Source organism: Phaseolus vulgaris, chromosome 8 (assembly GCF_051622355.1).
Source record: "Phaseolus vulgaris cultivar YP4 chromosome 8, ASM5162235v1, whole genome shotgun sequence".
Lineage (NCBI taxonomy): Eukaryota > Viridiplantae > Streptophyta > Magnoliopsida > Fabales > Fabaceae > Phaseolus > Phaseolus vulgaris.
This window is the reverse complement of record NC_143505.1, coordinates 62,055,482-62,076,818: the sequence shown is the minus strand read 5'-3', so window position 1 is coordinate 62,076,818 and position 21,337 is coordinate 62,055,482. Positions and strand designations below refer to the sequence as shown.

The 21,337-nt window shown below is 33.8% G+C and overlaps 3 protein-coding genes across 4 annotated transcripts; all 3 read right to left on the bottom strand.

Annotated features, from left to right (window-relative positions):
- Positions 1 to 1,660: 1,660 nt before the first annotated feature.
- LOC137825768 (calcium-transporting ATPase 12, plasma membrane-type) lies at positions 1,661 to 5,475 on the bottom strand. Of its 2 annotated transcripts, XM_068631543.1 has the most exons (3): positions 4,760 to 5,475; positions 2,361 to 4,586; positions 1,661 to 2,249 (listed from the first exon to the last, which is right to left on the bottom strand). In XM_068631543.1, exons 1-3 carry the CDS (start codon positions 5,156 to 5,158, stop codon positions 1,869 to 1,871), a joined length of 3,006 nt encoding a protein of 1,001 aa, XP_068487644.1. In that variant the 5' UTR covers positions 5,159 to 5,475; the 3' UTR covers positions 1,661 to 1,868. The 2 variants fall into 2 exon arrangements, with proteins under 2 accessions (XP_068487644.1, XP_068487642.1); XM_068631541.1 differs by having other exon boundaries at positions 1,661 to 4,586.
- A 3,589-nt stretch (positions 5,476 to 9,064) lies between these two features.
- LOC137824083 (Nucleoporin, Nup133/Nup155-like protein) lies at positions 9,065 to 15,571 on the bottom strand. The gene is made up of 8 exons (XM_068629536.2): positions 15,289 to 15,571; positions 15,081 to 15,205; positions 13,147 to 14,964; positions 11,607 to 12,325; positions 11,372 to 11,524; positions 10,410 to 10,746; positions 10,153 to 10,223; positions 9,065 to 9,968 (listed from the first exon to the last, which is right to left on the bottom strand). The coding sequence occupies exons 1-8, from the start codon at positions 15,468 to 15,470 to the stop codon at positions 9,417 to 9,419; spliced, it is 3,957 nt and encodes a 1,318-aa protein (XP_068485637.1). The 5' UTR covers positions 15,471 to 15,571; the 3' UTR covers positions 9,065 to 9,416.
- Positions 15,572 to 17,461: 1,890 nt separating this feature from the next.
- LOC137823424 (Sterile alpha motif (SAM) domain-containing protein) lies at positions 17,462 to 20,828 on the bottom strand. Its single transcript, XM_068628551.2, has 4 exons — positions 20,797 to 20,828; positions 20,481 to 20,562; positions 19,093 to 19,285; positions 17,462 to 17,862 (listed from the first exon to the last, which is right to left on the bottom strand). The coding sequence occupies exons 2-4, from the start codon at positions 20,532 to 20,534 to the stop codon at positions 17,732 to 17,734; spliced, it is 378 nt and encodes a 125-aa protein (XP_068484652.1). The 5' UTR covers positions 20,535 to 20,562; positions 20,797 to 20,828; the 3' UTR covers positions 17,462 to 17,731.
- Between the last annotated feature and the right edge of the window lie 509 nt (positions 20,829 to 21,337).

Below are 21,337 nucleotides of genomic sequence, written 5' to 3'. Positions count from 1 at the left end.
ATTTTAAGTTTCCTACTATATTTCTTCTTTTTTTTCACCATTCCATTTGCTTCTCATAATCAGTTTTTTTTCATATTCCTCTTCAAATAAAATACCATTAATTTTTTAAACACGTATTTTCCATTAATTTCATTATAAACTTGATGAATTTTTTTTTGTCAAATTTAGTAAAAGCTCTTAAATAAATTATTGTATCGATCATTATTGAAAAATAAAGCTGTGATGAAATGTTTTATCAATTATTTCAACGATTATTCACTATTTTAAATATGAATTTAGTAAATTATATATACAATAAGAAAATGAGATAAACAAACAAATTAAAATCAACATAATTGTACTGGAAATAACACTTAAATATTTACTATTTTTTAAAATTTTGGTTCATTAAAAAGGACATTTAAAAGCTAGCAAAACTGATATATTAGGACATTTAAGTTTCATATACATGTGATAACATGTTCATTATAGCATTTTATAATACATAACAATTTTAATTTATCTTTTGAATAGTTTATATATTTTCATGTATATAGAATTGACCATGTCAAAAGTCTATACAAAGCACAATTCTTTAATAGACTATGGTTGGTGATAAAAGTTTAATACTGCCATATAATATTTTTCACAGAAATGTCAAAGAAGTTTCTCAGAAATGTGAAAGAAGTTTCACAGAAATAAGAACGAAGTTTCACAGATATTAATAAAAATAAATATAATTAGCATCTCTAGAATTATTTGGTTTTAATGTGTAATCATTAACATCATTTAAAAAAAAAAGTGTCTTCTTACTTTAAAAAGTAAATATTAAATAATTTTGTATTTTTATCAACATTTTATTTTTTTTCTTTATCAAAGTATACTGATACGCATTTGAAAAACCTGTGATATTAATTATAAATTATTTGGACATGAAATTTATTATATTCAAAGTTAACAAGTTTTTTTTAGATTAATTTTACTCTAAAGTTTCACCATAGCTATACAGCAATTTAGTTTATCTTTTTATATAAAAAAAATCAACTTCTGAGTTTCTTTATTCTCTTGCCCTAATCTGTTCTTAAGCAAACAAGTTTTAGTTTCACCATTTTTCCTCCCTCTGAATCTGTATATACACATTAAATCTAAATTTTCTCTGATGATTAACATGCATACACTACAAGAAAACCATGAAATAGGAATCAATTTGTAGAAACCAAAATAATTAGTTGCAATAGTAACTAAATTAGAGACATTTTAGAAACTAAAAAAAAAAATGGTTTCTAAATTAATTTCTATTATTTTCTATTATTGTTAAATAGTTTCTAAATTGATATCTAATTAGCAACCAAGGTTTTTGCTACCAAATTTAGAAACTAAATAATTGGTAGTTAAAACCTTAGTTGCTAATTAGATACCAATTTAGAAACTATTTAACAATAATGGAAAATAATAGAAACTATTTTTTTTTTAGTTTCTAAAATGGTCTCTATTTTAGTTCCTATTGTAACTAATTATTTTAGTATCTAAAAATTGATTTCTATTTCATGATTTTCTTGTAGTAGTGATATATGAACTATAGCCTTCCCTCTGTAGCATTATTTATAGTAATTTCTACATCTTTCAACTCGGAGAAGGAGACATATACACAGAAACAAGAAGTTCTAATGAAAACTACATAGAATAAATCTGTAAATGCTTAATTCACATTGATTCACATGATGAACTAATGAAGCTTATCTACATGCATAGGTTGTAGAAGTAGATGATTATTCTATGATGAGTACATACAAAGGTGCTGCTACAAATTTATCACATACATATGCCTATTTGACTAAGTGTCATGTTCATGTGACTAATCAGTGGGCGTGTAAAGTTGATTCCTGCCACTAACGAAGTGTCATGTTCATGCCTATTTGACTAAAAAATAGTCCAATAGGGAACAAAAGTAGCATCACAAATGAAAAAGTTTGAGAAAGAAAGAAAGAAGGTGAAGTAATAATTGAAAGTGAAGAATAATTGGTGTTGGGATTGAGAAGAACTGGAAGAATATTCTTCATGCTCCAGTCAAATACCCATGCAAGACCACCAATCATGACACAGATACCCCATTTTGTAGCATTCAACTGCATGCAATCTGCTAGGCCTTTAGCATACTCAATCACCACCACTTGCATCAGAAAACATATAACTAAGGCTCCCAAGAAATAGAAGCTCTGAACAAGAACTTCCTTTCTCAACAACTGCATGGTGTTGAGCACATTGACGATCTGGCACAATAAGAAGGTGTTAAAGATCATGGTTTCCCTAACTTTTTTCTCCCAGTCAGTAACATGTCCCCCATACTCAAGTATCATTGATACAGAAGTCTGATATAGTACCTGAATGGCAATGCTTTTCCAGATTTCTTTGGCCATGATATTTTGGTTCCTGTGATCAGATGGTTGTTTAGAAAGCTGTTCCTGGTTGGTTAAAGTCATTACCATCATTAGGCCACCCAGAATGCACACCAAAACATTCGCCCAAATCAACTGGAATGGTGCAAGAGGGGAATCTCCAGCACATGTTGTAAGCAAGGTTATGACTGATCCTGATATGATACATGTCAGCTGAAGTTGAATGAACTTCTGAATGTTGAGATATTTACCTCTTCCAGCTATCACAATGGGTTCCAATGAACTGAAGCATCTGATAGATATGTCACAACTTTCTCTATCCACTCTTGTGCTTAGAGAATCAAGCACTATCCCCACATCAGCTACTTTTAGAACTGAGGTATGATCATTCATCAACCTTGTTCCAATGAATGCAACCACCTTACCTTTCTCTTGCAAGCACTGTATCATCAGAAGTTTGTCCTCAGGAAGGAATCTTGCCATCACATGGGCCCGATCCACTTCGACTAATCTAGCTTCCTCATTCAAATCTTGAAGTTGTTTGCCTTCAAGCACAACACCATGTTCTAGTCCTAGCTCACAAGCAATGCCTTCCAATTTCTCAATGCCATCCTCCGAAACCAGTTTGATCTGCACATTTTCAGCATTTCTCAAACTTTCCAAAGCTGGTTTTATGGATTCTTGGCTGGTGTCTTTCAGGCCTATCACTCCAGATAAGATCAGTTCTTCCTGCTCAAGTTCTTCACCATCTGTTTGTTTATAAGCAAAAGCCATTGGCCTGAGTCCATTATCCTCCATGTCTTTAATCACCTGAAGAAATTTGATTCTCTGATTTTCCATGGCGTGGCAATTCCCTTCACTGTCATGGTACTGTGAACACATCTCCAATATTGCTGATGCAGCTCCACTCCAGTGCAAGTGCAGAACTTCACTGTCCCCATCTTTTCTCACCAAAACTCCACTGCCTTCTCCGCCAGAATTCAACTTGCTGTGCTTAAGAATGTCAAATTTTTCTTCGGTGAAAGATCTCATGCTCATTTCCCATGTTGTTTCTGCCCAAGAAACAAGTGGATTGAACAAAGGGGAAAGATAAATCTCTGGTGCAAGGACTGATACACCAACCCCTACTTTAAGCATGTCAAGCACTGGTAATTTTTCTATTTCTGCTCCCTCAACCATGCTCATGATATCTTCCTCTCCCACAGATATTCTGCTAACTTCCATTTGCTTGGATATTAGCTCCCCTGACACATCAATGCAGATGACAGTTACCAACCCCATTGTAGTACAAGCAGACAAATCATTAAGAACTGCATCTTGGTTTCTTAGTTCCTTATCAATCTGGTACTTTAGAGAAATTGTAACCACAAGTGGCATTCCATGCTGCACGCAAAGTATTGCAACAGTAACAAGACCTGATAAAATGGAAACCCTTCCCTGGGGTCTCAGAAAAATTCTCTCAAGGACTTTCATCAAAATGCCAATTGAGACCTTCCCTTTCATTTCTGGTAACCCTGCATTGCTCCTATCTTTTCCATAAATCAGGCGAACTAACACCACAAATGCAACCAGTACAGAGACAGAAAGAGCAGCCATGTCAATGTAAGAAATTGGCTTCTCAATTTTCCTTTCCAACAAACCCCTCCTTTCAGAATTACAGATACCTATATTAGCCAAATTGGTTTTGGTTCCAACTGATGTTACCAACATCCATCCCTGACCCCCAATCACCTTTGAACCAGTTACAAGAGACGGATTCTGCTCCTTGCTTTTGATTTCCTGAAGCTCAGCCAGCACAAGGATGCCATCACTTGCAAGCTCACCATCTGCTGGAACCACATCTCCTGGCCACAGGAACACTGCCTCTCCCACCTGAATATCAGATATGGGAACCACTTTGAACTCTTCACCTCGTTTCACTCTGCATTCCAACTCCTGCTTTCTCCCCGCCAATTTCAACTTTTTCCTCTCACACAAAAAGTTTGCCACTGATTTTCCCAGAACCAGCAGGAGAATAGCAAATAGTATAGCAACACCATCATGCCAACCATGTTTAGGTCCCTCCTGCTTGAACTCTATGGCGAATGACAACCCAGCTGAGACCAACAGCATCAAAATTGTGCAACGGTAGCATTTGTAGCTGTTCAACAAAGAGTTGAACAAGTCTAGTAACGGTATGCTGGTTTTCCCCCCCTCAAAATCATGGTGCTCCTGTTCATAAAGACAAAACCCCGTCAACAAAACACATCTCTCTCAACCCACCCACAAACAACAGTTAGTAGATAGATCCATCCTGAAAGCTTCAGAAAACCAAAAATTTAGACAGTTTAGTTTGGCCAGCGTAAAGCACAAGGGATCTACCAAATATGTGGATGAATTGGTACCTGTGCGTATTGAAGTTGACCACCAAGGAGAGTTGAACCGAAGTCAACTTCACCCAGACCAGGAAGAGAATTCAAGGCCTGGTCCCTCACAATTCCAGCAGCATCACTGCTAATCTCTTCTATATCAACTGCAACATAGGATCTGGAAGAGGAGGTTCTAGCAGGAGAGAATGAAGGGAACGGTATTGAAGGAAGTAGTGAATCTGGTGATGGTGGAGACTCATGGTTGCCACTGGAAGTTGCTGGCTTCTTGGCGGAGATGAGGAACCACCTTATGTATAAACTCTTGCGCCATATCCTTGTGTACTTCCCTTTGGTAGTAGAACCAAGTAAGGTAGCACCAAGTTCAATGGTGGCACCACAATCACCACCACTTGAGGACGTGCTTTCTTGGGACATGTCTTTTGTTAATTCCTTATTTTGGCAGCAAGAAGAAGAACAACAACAACAATGATTGTACAATCTTTTCTCGGAAACAAAGATCCAAAAGTGGATTTTTCAGACAACCTTGTTTGTTACTAACAAAAACACACGTGGTGTTTAGCAAGAAGGTAAAACAAAATTATTTTGACATTGTTGTCACTCTCCAATGAACACCACTCTTCTACAGAATCTCATAACTAGATGAGCCATGAGACTGTGACACAGAAGATTTAAAAAATGCAATTGGAGAATGAAACTCAATTGCTTGGATCCAATGAGAGCGATAATTTGATAATTTAGCCAACACGGAGGGGGTTATTTATTGCTTCAAATTGGGTATTTTGGTAAATATGTGAAAACTCAAGGGCATGCATGCATGTGATACTATAAGATCATCAAAACGTGACATGAAAATCTGACCGTTAATTGAACCAGTTTACGATGGATGGATGGAGGGAATGTGCCACGTTTGTTTGTTTAAGAAAGCCATTTTTGAAGAAAGTGATTTTTGGACGCAACTTAAGTTTAGAGTGTTTTAACGAACAGAGGCCGGCCATGGAAATTATAAGACAATTTACGAATACCATTTTTTTCTTCACGCGTTATTACTAATCTCTTCTATAACGCATCAGTGCCAAACTTTCTGTGGCCATAAAAAACTATGATTTTTTTCAAAATTAAGTGGAAGCTCGTTTTTAATTAATTCATAGCATAACAAATTTAAGTGATTGCAAACGTAATCAATGTAACATATATATTTCTTCTTTTACCTTTAATAATTCGACATCATTTAAGAATGCAACTTAACACCATTTAAATACATTTTTTTCACATTTACAATTTTTTTTCCGACCTCAAGTCGGTTGGACAACATCACTAGGATCAATCACTGCATTCGAAGTATTGTCCGTTTTGAAGGTTGATGCTCCATCACGATTTTATCCGCTGAAGGGAGGAAGGAGTATATAAACTGTCATTGACCTCGATTCCTAAGCGATGTAGAACTACATTGGCATACGGAAACATTTTTAATTTGAATTTGTTTTATTTTTAACAAATAATTTTAAAAAAATAAAGAAAGAATATATATTTAAATTATTTTTAACTTCAAATCAAAAACAAGGTATTAGTGGATTAAAAAAAAATTACATAAAGATATTGATCACGTGATAATTTATTTATATAAGTTATGAGTGCTTGTACTAAATTGATATTTGAACGGGAGAAAGACGAAATTGAAGGGTATTTTTCTCAAAAAAAATTATTTTCCAAAAAAGAAATTAATAGTTACAAGTTGGTACATTTTTCTACATCAGTTTTGAGTTTTGAGTTCATTTATTCTAGAAAATAATTTTATGCAAAATTTCAAAATAGTTCTACGCGTTGCTTTGTACCACACGTGGACAAAATTGGATTTGAGGCTCTTTTCTATTATTTTCTTTTATTGCGTATGCTTTTGAAAACAATGATACAGTGATATATTATATCATTTTCTTATTTTAAGAAAATTAGAATCGAGTATGCCTTTATCATTTTTCTATCTTTTTCTTTATCAAACTATTTATTATTAAATATTTATTTTTCTTTTCCATGTGTAAATTTTTCACCAAAATGGTACAATTTTTTCGTTTATTAATAATTTATTTCCATTTTTAGATAAGAAAAAATATTATTTGACACCCACTTTTTGGATTGCTCCAAATTACAACTTTCACATTATAGAGATTATGAAATGTAAAATGATATTTTTATTACTTGAAGAAGCGTAATTTGGAACGTCAAATTATCAGTGCTCTTTAGATAAATAGTAACTCATTTTTAGATAAATAGTAACTTGGCATGATTTTGTTGGTGGGGTATTGAAAAGAATATTCGTTGGTGGATCCTTTACTTACTACAACTACTTACTAAAATATTTTTTTTATCTTTTTTACAAGCTACTTTCATTTGCTAAAATAATAAATATATTAACTAAAACTTTCATTTATTATATTATAAATCTCATTACTAAAAATGTTTTTAAGTTTTTTATAATAAGCATACTTTATCTATAGTACTATTCACAACAGAATAATCTATTATTAATACTATAAATAATTTTTTGTCGTCACACAAGAATAATGTACCTTTTAAGTTAGCTCTTTCACAATATATTAGAAAAAAAATAAGTACGTACGAGAAAAAAAATCTAAAAATAAAATAATTATTCCAAGTAATACCAGGTAGTATCTACACCCTATCTACAAGTACAATAATTAAAATGTTTTTATTTAAGGTAGAGTTTTAAAAATGTTACAATTTAAAATAACTAAATTGGAATGATAGCAATATTTACGAATTAATTTACAAGGTGCATCGCCAATATTTAATGCTTATCTGAAGGAGATTCTCTTTTATGCCTTTTTTTAATTGTATCAGAACACACGTTTGACTTTTTGGAAACAAAGTCGTACAAAGTTATCCAAAAATATAAATAAATAAATTTTATTTATTATTTTAATAAACGAAAGAAATTATACCATGATGCAAAAACCTAAATTCATTTTATTCATAAATCAATTGTTTTTTAAATTATCTTTGTTTTTGGAATAGTGAGATGTGTATTATGAGTTGAGAATTAATGATTGACAATGGATAAGGTTGTAACTTGTATAAATAAATCTGTAAATAAATTAGCATATTACCCGTCTAGTGTATTTTTTAATTTTAAACAGAAAATATTATTCTAAAAAATCTAACAAAATATAGATAAAACATATTTGCAATGAAAAAATAATTGTGTCACGAAAATATCATGAGTATCGATTAAAATATAAAGTATAAAAGTATTTTGTAGTTATAACACAATTAATTGAAAAATCATCGTTAATGATTATTTGGAATGAATATTTCAGATTATACTTCAATAACAAAGTTAATAACATGGTTTTTCAGCTCTGGTTATTATGCTAATGTACAATTCTATAGTATATACAGGGTTTATTAACACTTAATAATATTTTATCTTATACATCAAGGGTCTACGCAAAGGAAGTAGAATATATTTTATTAAAAGTATTAATATTTATTTTTTAAATATAATTAAAAAAAAACAATTCAGATTTCTTATTTAATGTCTTTTACGTCATACACATGATAAAAAGTTATATTCAAAATTTGTTATAATGTTTTATTTATAAATTTAATTATCTGTGGCCTTTAAAATAAGAAAACAGTTCTTCCTTTGTGGAAATAGGGGCTTATAAATTACTCATCATATCCATTACTTTTGTACACTCAATTTTTATATTATTTAGACGTCAAAAGTAATTTATAAATATCATTTTTTTTAATTCTTAAAAACATTTTTAAAAACAAAATCATAATGAACTTTACAATAATTTACAAAAGAATGTCATATAACTGATGATTGATTTTAATGAAGTAAATTAATTATCATAATAAACTTTGACCTCAGACAAAAAATATTATTTTTATAATCTAATCTTATGTCATATTTGCATATAATTTTTACCACAGACGATAGGAAGAACCTCCCCCACAATAAAACATACTCACATCCTTTTTATGTTTTATTTCCCTTCATTTGTATCAATTTTTTCTATTCTCAAATTCCAGTTTCAAGGTTAGTATAAATATCCCACCAGTGATAAGAATAAATATTTCTGAAAACATTTATTAAAATCAATATCAGAAACAAAACTAGGTCATCTCACTGATGCCTAAGAATAAAAAGATTTGTCAATATTCAAATATTTAGGTTAGATGACAATTTTAAAGTCACTGGCACATTTCTAAGGACTTATTTTCATTTTCAGTTCATATATTTTCACCAGTGATAAAAACACCATTCTAAACCCTATACTGATATGATCTAGTTAGTTTCGATTTCAATATCAAGAATGTTATTTGCAAGGCATTAACTACCCCATTCTTACACTGCTCTTTTTGTTTTGAATATATAAAAAACAAAAATCACAACCATTTTCCATTTACCAAACAATGTACCTGGAGGGGTATGCAAGACCAGAATGCAAGAAGCATTTCACTTTCGATAATGGCGTATTTGTGATTGCGGCATATCTTCTACCCAACACCATTTACCAATATCTGATGCAGGGTTGTGTTGTGAATGCAGTGCATGGAAGAGGAACGATCAAAACAACGGCATATTCCATGTCAGAACAAAACATACACCAACTTGTATTACGGTTAGGAATGATCTCTATTCACGTTAATCCATTGGGGAAGGCCCTTCTTCGATTCTCATGTCACAACCATGCTCGCTACCAAGCATTATCGCCATTAGCATAAGTTTGCCAGCAACTGGAAAATCCTTGTGCTGCATCAATATTGTTTCAACTGAACTACCCATATCGCCCAAAATAGAAGTCTCCATGTTTTCTTGCCTCAAGGGCAATACTTGATCAAACCCTTCTTCAAATGTTTCACTTTGAGATCCATAACACCTACTTGAAGCCTGGAAAAGTGTTGTATTTTTCAAGTTTTGCAGGATTTCCTGGTCACTCCATCCTTCAGCTCTGTAGGAATCGTGGAATTCACTCCAATCATCCTGACTAGCAGCTTTTTTCCAACAATCCTCCAAAAGTTTTCTGTGGATCTTCCGAAAAGAGGAACTAGTCCATGCAAAAACGTCAAAGGCCCACAGTGAGAGCTCTTGATCTTCGCTTTCCAGACACAGTTTAATCAAGTCTTCAGGATGAAGCAGCTCGTCTTCAACTAGTTGCGTATCCTCAATGGAAGGAGATCGTTTCATTACTTCCTCCTACAGGTAAAGCACGTAAATAAGGATAAAGAGGACTCTTAAAAGAGTGCAACAAGGCTTATTTACCAGCGCCAAGTTAACCAAGTTCTCACGAAACAAAGTAAATATTAAATCACTAATCTTATACCTAAAGGGCAGATAAAACAGTCACACAAGACTCTATGCAGAAGTCACTCAAATTTACCTGTAATTTTAGAATCTTCAAATCAGCCTCGATGCGGTCGACCTTGACTTGAGTACCGGCATCTTTACCAGCTGTACCAAAGAAAAGGTAACTATTTATCTATAGCAAATGCAATTTATTAATGTCTATTATCCCAAAAAAAAGTAGATATTAACGAGTTACTACTAGAATTTGAATGAAAAGATCTAAAGAAATATAAAATAGAATGAAGAGAAAGGAAGTAATCACCATAACAGATGAAAAACACAGCACCATACCTGCAAAGGCAGCAATCTTAGATAGATATAAAAGATTTTTTCTGTCAGTCAATTTTAGTTTCATCTTCGTACACTCCTGTTCTCCTTCCTCTTCTGCGACTGGATTAGATTGCATGTTTTGTGTGAGCGCCAATGTATGAAGTGATTCTGTAGCAGAGGAAAATTGATGAAGGAACAAATCATGAAGCCATTGAAGATCTAGATACTCCCTCAGGAAAAGGGATAGCTCTTCGGGAAATTCTTCCCCTAGCCTTAAAAGTTGAGAAAATTGTCTGCTTTCATGGAGTCTCTTAAAGACATAGTAACTAAATCCCCCATTAGGTCCCAGGCTTTCATGCTGCACACAAACCGTTGAGACATAAGCAAGAATAAATTTCTGAAAAAATGGAAACACATAGTACATAGATCCTTAAGATTAAAGAATACCATATAGATATCATAAATTATCATTTTCCAATAACCAACTTTCTGTGAAAGGCCATGGTTTTATTCGACATTGGGAGTTGTCAGCAATGTAACTGCAAACCACTAAGTTACTACTAGTAACAAATTTCAGGTGTTGTGTCCAAAATAAGGCACTTTTCTTGGTATGTCTTGTGTAAGAGTTCACAAAATATATAAAGATTTCAATAGAAAGAAGGGATACTGGAGCTGTAAAAATTTGGTGGAACTGAGGTTTGTGGTTGGTTCTTAATAACAGATATTTATTCTTTTAAGAGGCATTTTGTGCACTGACTCTAGCTCTAGATCAGGATAAAATCGTTATTATTGCTTCATTATAGCAAAAGTTTTAGAAGTGCAAAAATTTCTTCCCAGCGGACTTCTATTGAATCCTAAAGCCCTATTAGTAACAGAATGATATGCAAAGAAAACAATAATTGCAATTTGCAAATATCTAGAAAAGAGGGAATAAAAGCAGCATGGGTGCACAACATCACAGCAAATAATAAAATTAGTCATACCATAATATTTCTCAGTAATTCTGAATCATTCACATCGCAACAAACTGTCCACATAACTTTGTAACATCCATGCCGTTTAGCAATTGATAGCAGTTGTGAAGTAAGCTTCATTATGGTCTCGTCATTATGCTCTCCAGCTACTTCAAACGAATCCTGTACAAAAGACCAACTGTACGATATATATCAATTCTACACCAGGATTGCAAGGGTAAGGTAAGCAAAATAAAATAATAACCTTCTGAGCATCTTCAAATTCTTTAACTTTCTGATATAGAGATTCAAGAAGGGTGTCTCGCCTCTCCCAATATTCATTTAACAGACCTCTGTGTTCTTCTCCACACTCATTCTTCGCTGTAACGGCACCAGAATATGCCTCAAGTAGAACTTCAGCGAGTGCTTCCAAATTATTATACAAGTCTAATTTTGTGGTTTTATTAAGTCCAGATGTTTCATTTAACAAGTGAAGCAGGACAGATGCAACACTCCAAATCCCAGTCCGTACAATAGGTTGACAATACCAAGGTGTTAAACCCTCAGGTGGAGGATACCACAATCTGTTCTCATTCTTATAGTTGAAGCATGTCCTAATTATGGTAACACATGCAGTAGAGAGTTCACATGCCCTCTGGATCTGGATTGCTAACGGGTGCTCTGGTCTTATTACATACTCTAACTCTTTATCTAAGCAGTAGAAGAGATCTTCAAGATCTGAAACCTTACTGTAGAACACTTCAGCGTTGTCTCTATCCATCAGAAGGACAGTGTTTCGACGAGCTCTCTCACCAACTAACTGTATCATATCCCAAAGGGCACCTGACATCTGAATGTCAGAACTAGATTTTGAGGAGTCAACATTAGTTGATCGATTTTGGCTGATCATATTTTGAAGCTCCCTCAGCTGAATCATTGCAGATAACTTTTCACCATGCTCTAAAATAATTTGTAAGGCATGTCCTGGCAATCAAAAAAGCATCATACAGTCATGGAATATCCACTTCTTGTTGTCAATGTGCTGTTTTTATCTTGCATTTTACCTGAACCTATAATTATTTATTCACTGCCTTAATCTATTCATCAACTAAAAAGATTGCCAGGATTCATCAACTACAAAATCATAAATAAAATGTGCCTTCACATACAATCCCACCCTAAGAAGTCAAACAACATGAACTGAGAATCCATGTGCATACCTAAAATCTAAACTACAAAAGTCATCTAGTCAACAACCAAATTTATTTTAGGATTTCATTTACTACTTCCCTCTATCATCAAGCTTACTTTTTTCTTAAAACTCACACGTGAGGTTAAAAAATAAGGAAATTAAACCTCTAATCATTTAGTCCCAGCACAAACTTCATGCCTTTGATTTTATTCAAACATGATGAAGAGTCAAAGGAGCATGATAATAATTGAGATTATATTCATATGCATTTCACACAATTTACAAAAGTCAAAAAGCTATTAGTGAAAGAACACTCTACTATTACTCATGATATACTCTGCACAAAGTCATCCTGAAAAGTTTGATTATTTTACCATCAGCACAATCTGTAACAAATAGATCTAAAGAGGCAGCTGGTTAATTTTATTTTATAAAGCAGGTTGGCAGATAAATTAAGCATATATGGAGTTACACATCCACATCATGTAACAACTAAGGACCAATTCAAAGATGATTAAACTAGTTAGTTGGATAAGTATGATTACAAGAGAAATTGTTTGAAGATCAAATAAAAGCAAATGAACTTTTGGTGAATAGACTGAAGATTTCATACTCTGCTTAGAACACAGCTCCTCGTGGCATTTGGACAAGGCAAGAAAGTGAAGGAACTTTTCATGTTTCTGCTTCTTTTCTAAGAGTTGGGTGGAAACAACAGCCATGGCTAAAATCTCTGCACCTCTGGTAGTTGTCCAGTGTTTAGCTAGGGTGTCTATAATCGATTTGCTCATCCGAACAAAAACATTGGTTTCCCCATCCCTTTCAAATGAACCAGAAGTTTCTAGCTTTTCAAGAGACCTATCAATTTGACCAGATGATAAAAATTCATTGAAAAGATTATTCAACAAAGCTTCTGATTCTTCATCTTGTGCAGTACGACGTCCAATCCCACTCAAAACCGTCCTCTGTTTATCTCCAGCACTCCATGCTTCAGAGCTAACCCTTCTGGGAGCAACATTACCTGCAAATGTAAGATTTCTTATCTCTTCTTGTGCAGATCTTTCATTAGAGCTGCCTTTCCGAGATAAGCTTCTCTCAGGTGGTTCCACCCCTCCAAGAATGACAGCTTTCTCTGGTATTGCCCATATTCCTGCTTTCTCTGTTAATACCACCCATGCACCTTCTTCATAATCATCTGCAGAAGGAAGGATTGAAGCATCTAGCACTTTACCAGCATCGTAGGGTAAATCAAACTTATAGAGTCGTGTAGAGTTCCTATAATAATGGGAGACAGTTGCTGTTCCATCTCCAGATATTATGACTGTAGACCCTGAAGGATTGCCCCCTATTCGAAGCCTCATGGAAAACAAGGAATCCTCATCTTCAACTCTAGCTTTTGGTATTATCACCTCGATAGGGGCTTTTTTCTCCAAAACCTTGTCATTTGTTGTCTCTGAACCCAGCACTGATTTATATTGCATGGTCAGGAGAGAATACTGCATGTAGCTTGAACTGCTAATCCGGTCATTGCAGAAGGTTGCAACAAGAATGGTAATGACCTTACCATGATCATCTACTTGCATATCAAGAGGCCATATTCTCTTTTGACCAGCCAGATCCTTCTTAATGCCAACCTCAGCATCTGTTCCAACAATTTCCTGAGACCAAAGCTTTGAAACAGGTATATCAGAATCAAACTCTACTCTGAAACACTGTATCTCATGGTCTGTCAACACCAGGAACTGCCTATTTGCTTCCCGAGTAGAATAATGCGGGAAACCCCAAGTCAGAGACCTTGGGTACCCGACATTGCTCACAGTTTGAACTGATTCACCCCGTTGAGGATGGAAATGAGTAATATTTTCAAACACTTTCCTTCGGTGAATGCCAGTAGGAGTGCATTGAAACTGCCAGAGCTCACCACTTGAGCTACACGCAAGGGCAACACATGCAAACTTACGATTGGGAACAGTAGAAGCAATCATAGAGTTAAACATGAACAATCCACTCAAACCACTTGCTAGCTTACTTTGACGCCGCTGCCTGTTGAAGGAAGCTTTCCCATCAGGAGTAAAAACAGCGCCCAGCTCACTAGAAGATGCTCGACTAGTTACCGGAGCAAGCGGCTGAGAATAAATGTCAGGCCAATAAATAACAGCCCGAGTTTGACAATTACACAAAACTACAGCAGCAGAGTTGCACTGTTTGGCAACCTCATTCCTTCCCACAGACGCGACATCACAATTAACAACACGAAGTATCCAACTACCAGCGTCATTTCTGCTAACATCAGCCTCATTCAGAGGAATTTCAAGGATCACACATTTCATGGAGGATGCGGGGGACAGATAACTCCAAAGGTAGACCCTGTTCCCGCAGATAATCCAAGCGAGTGACGTGCTCTTGTCAATCCCACCACACGCGCGATCTTCAACTGCATTGCGTTACACCATAATCTCAAACACATCAAACTCAATTTACTTCAAAATCTGAAGGAATTAACACACGTGCCAACTAACGCAATCAATAGACAAGTCAAATTGTTCTCACCGGGAATTCGCTTGTGCAGCAAAATGTTCTGCTCATCTCGAACCACTTGCGGAAACTCGCCGACGAAAACAGGTTTGGTAAGATCAGCGTCGTCTCCTTTTCCACTTCGGTTGACCTGGGGAACCCTACGCAAGGAAAACGGAAAACAGTCAGAAGCAGAACGCGATTTTCGAGGCAGATTTTGGCAAATGAGGAAATGAACGAGTACCTGGCAAGGACAGATAAACGAGGAGCCCAAGGAGCGGGAGTGCCGGAGCTAGGGCGATTGGGAACGGCGGTGTCGTTGAAAGAGGCTCGCGCAGGAGTGACCGGAAAATCTGGCACCGGCGAACCGCGAGCTTGGTCTCTCCTAACGCGAGCATTGCTCTTCTTCGCTCCGCAAGAAAACATGACGATCACTGAGTAGCGCCAGATGTTAGGGTTTATGAGGTTTTCGCCATTTGAATCACGAGAGGGAAAAGGAAGACAAGTAACAGACGCTGGTTTTTTGTAATTTTTAATTGTAATAAAATATCTACACTTAAACACAGACAGTTTCTTCCTGCACCCAACAAATGGCTTCCTACACCCCAACATTCTTTAAAAAGACCATTTTACCCCTTAACAGTGACAACCAGATTATTCTTTCAGAAATATATACTTTTCGTAACATATTTTATGAATTCCAAATTTATTATTCTGAAAATTAAAAAATATATTACGGAAAGAATATTTCACAGAACTTTTATTCTGAAAATACCTTTTCTTATTAAAATTTTATTCTAAAATCATCCAAAAATTATTATATTTTTGTATTTTAAAAAATGTAGGGGTGAGAAAAGAAATTAAGAGGTGCAGAAAGAAATACCCTTAAACACATAATACTTGCAATAAAAGTACAAACTATATTTTTATATATTTGTATTCATACAAACAAACTTTACATTGTTCGTAACATTCATAACAAAAATTATTATTATTATTATTATATACTAATAAATTATTCTCTAGTTAAAAGGTTATATATATATATATATGGAGAGAGAGAAGTACTAAATTTTAATTGGTTTTGAAAGATTTAATGAACAAATTTACTTATTTTACTTAAAACTTTCACTTTCTGTCGTTTGGTGGACGTTGCATAAATGACTAAAAAGAAATATTGGCAAAAAAAAAAAAAATTATCGAAATCATCACATTTTTTTTTACTGTTAATTTAAAATTTAGAGGGAAAAAATTATATGCACTCATAATGAAAATAGTTTTGTAAAACTATTCTACAGCGTCAATCATCAAATTTATCAAAATATATAACATTAGGAGTAAAATTCATTAAAGTTGTGTTTGGACTCAAAATTTAAAAAAGTGATTGAAAAATTGAATTGTCTTAATTTAAATTATGTTCACTCTTTAAAATATTTTGTTTAGATAACTTTAAAAATTTTAAATTATTAGTTTAGAGAGGCAATTTAATTGTATGTAATATATATATATATATATATATATGGATTTAATTTTCTCTTTTGAGTATTAAAGATGTATTTTACTATAAAGCATTTTAAATTCTTCAAAAAAAAAAACTATCCTATTAAAATTATTCATCTAAACACAACATAAATACAAAACTATTTTATAATTTTTAATACTTGTAAATGATATTAAATAATTCATTTTAAAATGTATTAAAAATATGCTACTATTAACATCTTGTGATAAGAGAGTTATTATCATTTTTTTATTATTAAATAGTGATTATTATTAAAAATAGAATTTTAAACGTACCTCAATTTTATGAAATACATTATAAAACAATTTTGATACTTAATAAGTAAACAAGTAAGTATAAATCCTAAATCTTTTAAAAACTATTTATAAGATGAAATTTTTAATCACTATTAAATGTTCTTATCTCAAAAATGTCCTTATCTTTTTTATCAATATGTTATTATCTTTAATCAAAGATAAGTTATTATCTTCAATCTCTCAGACGAATATTGTAATCATTTTTTATTAGTCATTCATTACCCTTAAACAATTTATAGATGAATATTTCTCTTCATTCAACCAAAAGCACTTTGTATAACCCAACAAGAACTAGTAAATGAAAACAGTTGAAATCAATAAAGGAAGCAAATTTCGTTTACTTTCGGTTGCAAGTCAGAAATGAGAGGTGAATTCTTTGAAACCATAGCCCAATGTGCACTGTTTCATTCCAAGATGACAAATTTATGAAAAGTGCATAGTAAAAAGTGTTACTACATTTCATCATTGTTCTGTTGTATTTTTCAAAGGGTTAAAAACTTGTAGGTCCCCATGTGTTTGGAAAATATCAAATCATTGAACTGCTATAAAGAAACTAACTACTACTGATACAGGGATATGAAGACATCCAAATATGGAGGTTTTAGAAGTTGAAGAGAAACGGCATATATAACTTTCGTTCACATATAATAGAATACATAATTACACAGCACTGGAAATTAGTGCACAAGGATCTTCTACAACATAACAGTTCTCCAGAGGAGAAAAAACAACCAGGTTTTGGAATCCAAAGGAAAAAAATATATAATATATATATAAAAGGGCTAGAAAAAGTTCTTTCCTATCTTTGTTTTCTAGGCAAAAAGAAATTTGCTATACGTACACTGGTACACTTGGAGAGATTTTTTGTATCATGGTTCCAGCTTCAAGGAAACAACTCTTGATTGTCTGTTGGATTTTGCAACCTTTAAGAACACCGTGGATAGGCATGCCGGTGCCCACCATGGCCGCCGGACCTTCTGCTCCCCTTTCAGACAAGCCACTACAGACACCAACATGGCCATCATAGGTTAGGAGCAGGTAACAGATAAAGCCATTTTCTTGAACTTTACTGGGGGTAAGCACCCACTTCTCTTTTTCAATGTTATAACAGGAATATATCATCTTGCAAGAAAAGTCACAACACAACAAACACAAGAGGCATATGTACATTTCATGTCTCCTTATATATAAACATATCACATGTTTAGGAATGGACGTCTTCACAATCATGTTCTGGATCACTTCACCCTGTATAATAATATAATTTGGTCTTTAAAAAATGACACTAACCTATTTTCATATTTGATTCAGCCATCTTTTGTTACCAAAATGATCCCTCTGATGGTCTTCTGTTTGATTTTTGGAGTTTTACTTGTTGTCAGTGTGATTTTTTTGACATAAGCATTCAAAAGGAATTTAGCATGTCATGGCATCATATTATGAATAGAATGATGTGATCATAGGATAAATTCCTATTAGATATCTGTGTGAAAAACCATCATTTGATCATTCTTAAATATTAAAAAAAAATCATCTGGCCCCTCTAAATGAGAGACCAGATAGAAAAATCTTTATATTGAGAGGAGCTAAATGAGAAGAAACTCATGATACTGCAGGAGCCAAATAAGAAAGTAACACTGCACAAACTATTTATGTTTTTCACTTGGTAAAGGAAAATGTTTAACAGGAACACTAATTTGGAAAAACAATGTGAAATCCAATTGGAAAATCACAAATGATTTTAAAGTCTAAAAACCCATATATATAAGGAAGGAGTACTTTTTAGAAAATGTAATTCACAGCTTGTCTTGATGCTGCACAATATAGAGAATGATGTGCTATGATGAGACCCTTTAATGGTTGTTGTCTGTAATGAAATGACAGCAGTACCAATAAACTAATAGGCAAGTTATCAAAATTCTAGATATATCTGTTGCATAGTGATGCCTAACATGAAAGTTTTTATTAAAAAAATATCTAGATATATCTCACAATGATACAGCAATATAAGATGTCTACTTTAATCATTTTTCTAGTATATCCATGTTTCCTTATAGATTGTTCAAATAGCACAAAGTGATTGTGACAACATCAATGATCATGCCTTACCTAACCAGGGGAGGAGCACAAAACAGATAGGTAAAAATGAAAATGTTAAATGAGAGTTTATTGACAAGTGTTTGTCTGTTTACTGTTTAAAAAGGCAGAGGAGAGAGAGAGAGAAAGAGACCTTTAATCCGTCTTAATTCTTTGCACAATGTGATGAAGTCTCCCCACTTCATGTGGCAACGTCTTATAAAACGTAGGATCTGTTCAGTGGTAAACATGGACATGCCTTCCAGGTATTCTCCATTAACACCATTTTCTTTAAAAATTTGGCGGTAACTACCAAGATTTATAGTCTCCAGCCACAAGCCAACATCCTGATAAAACACACGAGATAAGCAAGAATGCAGCTGTTACATGGAGATGCACTGTACGATATGCTTGTATAGCAGCAACAACATTTATATTCACCAAGAAGAAGTAAATTGAAAGGTTAATTCACCAAGCTTGGATCCTTGTCAACATAACTCTTGTGTAATTTGCACAATTCATCATACAGTTAGCAACATAAATGAATTAAACGAAAATATGAGGAAGCATTCCAGACTAGATAATATCAGTCATTGATTAACTGTGCATCAACTCTGTTAAAGCGTCTAGACCTATATAGTGCTGAATAAGCTTGTATTAAACACTTGACAACACATAGCTAGAACCATACACAATACATGAGTAAAATAATACCGCAATCTTGGGACCTTGATACACACATCAAAGGAGAATTACGAGATGATACCTTGCTCTGGGCTTAATAACATACTTAACGGAGTAACTGACAACAAGGATAAATCACAGATAGAGGAACATGGACTAAGGGCATAATCAAGATAAAAATAATAAACTGGCAAACTAGTTTCAGATGCTATGTTTCCAAAACCCAGTTGCAACAAAAGAGTCCAAAAATCCAATGATCATAGAAAGATGAATATAGCTTTGGAGTGGGAAGTCATCAAACGAAGATTTACACCTATGGTGTGCTGCACAAAAGGGTAAGTAAACTTTCAATGTAATCTACTATGTTCTTGAAAGAATATTAAACCCCTCAATTTTGAAATGATCTTAGAAACTGCGAGTGTCAAACTGAAGAATGGAACAAGGCAAAAACTGAAAATTCAATATAAATACCAGATAACTTGTGACAAGAAGAGGGAGAAGATGAGATTCAGAATTAAATGAAATAATGCAAGCACAAGCTTGAACATCATCCACCAAATTTCCAACTTGATTAGACAACACTATGTTCAAATTTTCCGACATAAGAGAACAAAATTAAATCTCCACTTTTACTTGTTACCAGAGAAACAAATGAGTATCACAGAAAGCCAACCATGGAGAAAGTTGAAGTTATGAACCCAACAATAGTTAAACTAACTGTTGCAAGAAACCTGATTACATGTGAAAAGTACAAATCACACAAAAGGAGATCACAAGGAATGGTTTTTGTCATTAGAAAGCATAAACAAAAAATAAAAAATAAGCACATCAATTGAGTGAGGGAGAGAAATGATTAACCTCAACAGTCCAGATGAAGAAATCAAGAGGCTCCGGTGACTGTCCTTTGTTCATTTCCCAAATCAAACTTCCCCAAATAAACCTGAACAGAGGCCAAAAGCAGCTAATCAAAACACCCCACCAAAAAAAAAACCATTTTTATTGGAGAAAATTCACAAGTAACTTCTCCCAGTTAAGTAAACGAAAAAGGGTCGATCTGGCGATAAAAATATTGCACAAATGGAAGCTCCAATTGCAAGATCTCAAGAGCCATTCATCGAATTGAAGGAGAAATCAAAATAAATAAATAAAAGATATAGACAAATAAGCTTCTCACCACTTTGCGAGAGTAAAACTCGGGTAAAGATTAAAAAAAAAAAAAAAAAACTACGTTTGATGTGAGGAAGAAGACATGGAGAGAAGAGAGAGAAAGTGAGTGGTGTGGTGTGGGAAGTCAGAGAGAGAAGAGAAGAAAGAGGGAGAAGCCTTTTTCTTCAGCTCAGAATTGCATGCTTCGTGTTAACGCGTCTGCCACTCGCCACGCGACTCCTCTGCGTCGTAAGCCACGCGCCAGCTATGCCACTTGCCACTCCAAATAAATAATTGTATTTGCTTCAGATTTTGTGCAACATTATTGATAAGTGATGTAATTTTATTGCTTAATCATGATTTTGATGTTTAACAGCCTGAATAACTTTTAGGTTTAAAATTTCCTAATTAGTCTCTCCGCCTAATTAAGTGTTGTTATTTTTCATTGAAAAAATAATATACTAATTCTAGAAAATTTAGGAAAAAAAAATTGAGTTTGTATCTATCAAAACCGAACGACCGAGTGAAAGTCCAATGTCCGGTCAAGATTGACCGATACCGTCATATTC

What these genes read in the sequence shown, in the direction of transcription:
- LOC137825768 (XM_068631541.1), bottom strand. Translation starts at nt 5,158, where the DNA reads ATGTCCCAAGAAAGCACGTCCTCAAGTGGTGGTGATTGTGGTGCCACC. An exon ending in GTCAACTTCAATACGCACAG is followed by an intron (nt 4,587 to 4,759) that starts GTACCAATTCAT and finishes CTTTATGAACAG; the next exon opens with GAGCACCATGATTTTGAGGG.
- LOC137824083 (XM_068629536.2), bottom strand. Translation starts at nt 15,470, where the DNA reads ATGTTTTCTTGCGGAGCGAAGAAGAGCAATGCTCGCGTTAGGAGAGAC. An exon ending in AATTACTGAGAAATATTATG is followed by an intron (nt 10,747 to 11,371) that starts GTATGACTAATT and finishes GTTTGTGTGCAG; the next exon opens with CATGAAAGCCTGGGACCTAA. An exon ending in TGAAGATTCTAAAATTACAG is followed by an intron (nt 9,969 to 10,152) that starts GTAAATTTGAGT and finishes CTTTACCTGTAG; the next exon opens with GAGGAAGTAATGAAACGATC.
- LOC137823424 (XM_068628551.2), bottom strand. Translation starts at nt 20,534, where the DNA reads ATGAACAAAGGACAGTCACCGGAGCCTCTTGATTTCTTCATCTGGACT. An exon ending in TCTTCATCTGGACTGTTGAG is followed by an intron (nt 19,286 to 20,480) that starts GTTAATCATTTC and finishes GTGTTTTATCAG; the next exon opens with GATGTTGGCTTGTGGCTGGA. An exon ending in AGAATTAAGACGGATTAAAG is followed by an intron (nt 17,863 to 19,092) that starts GTCTCTTTCTCT and finishes TGGTGTCTGTAG; the next exon opens with TGGCTTGTCTGAAAGGGGAG.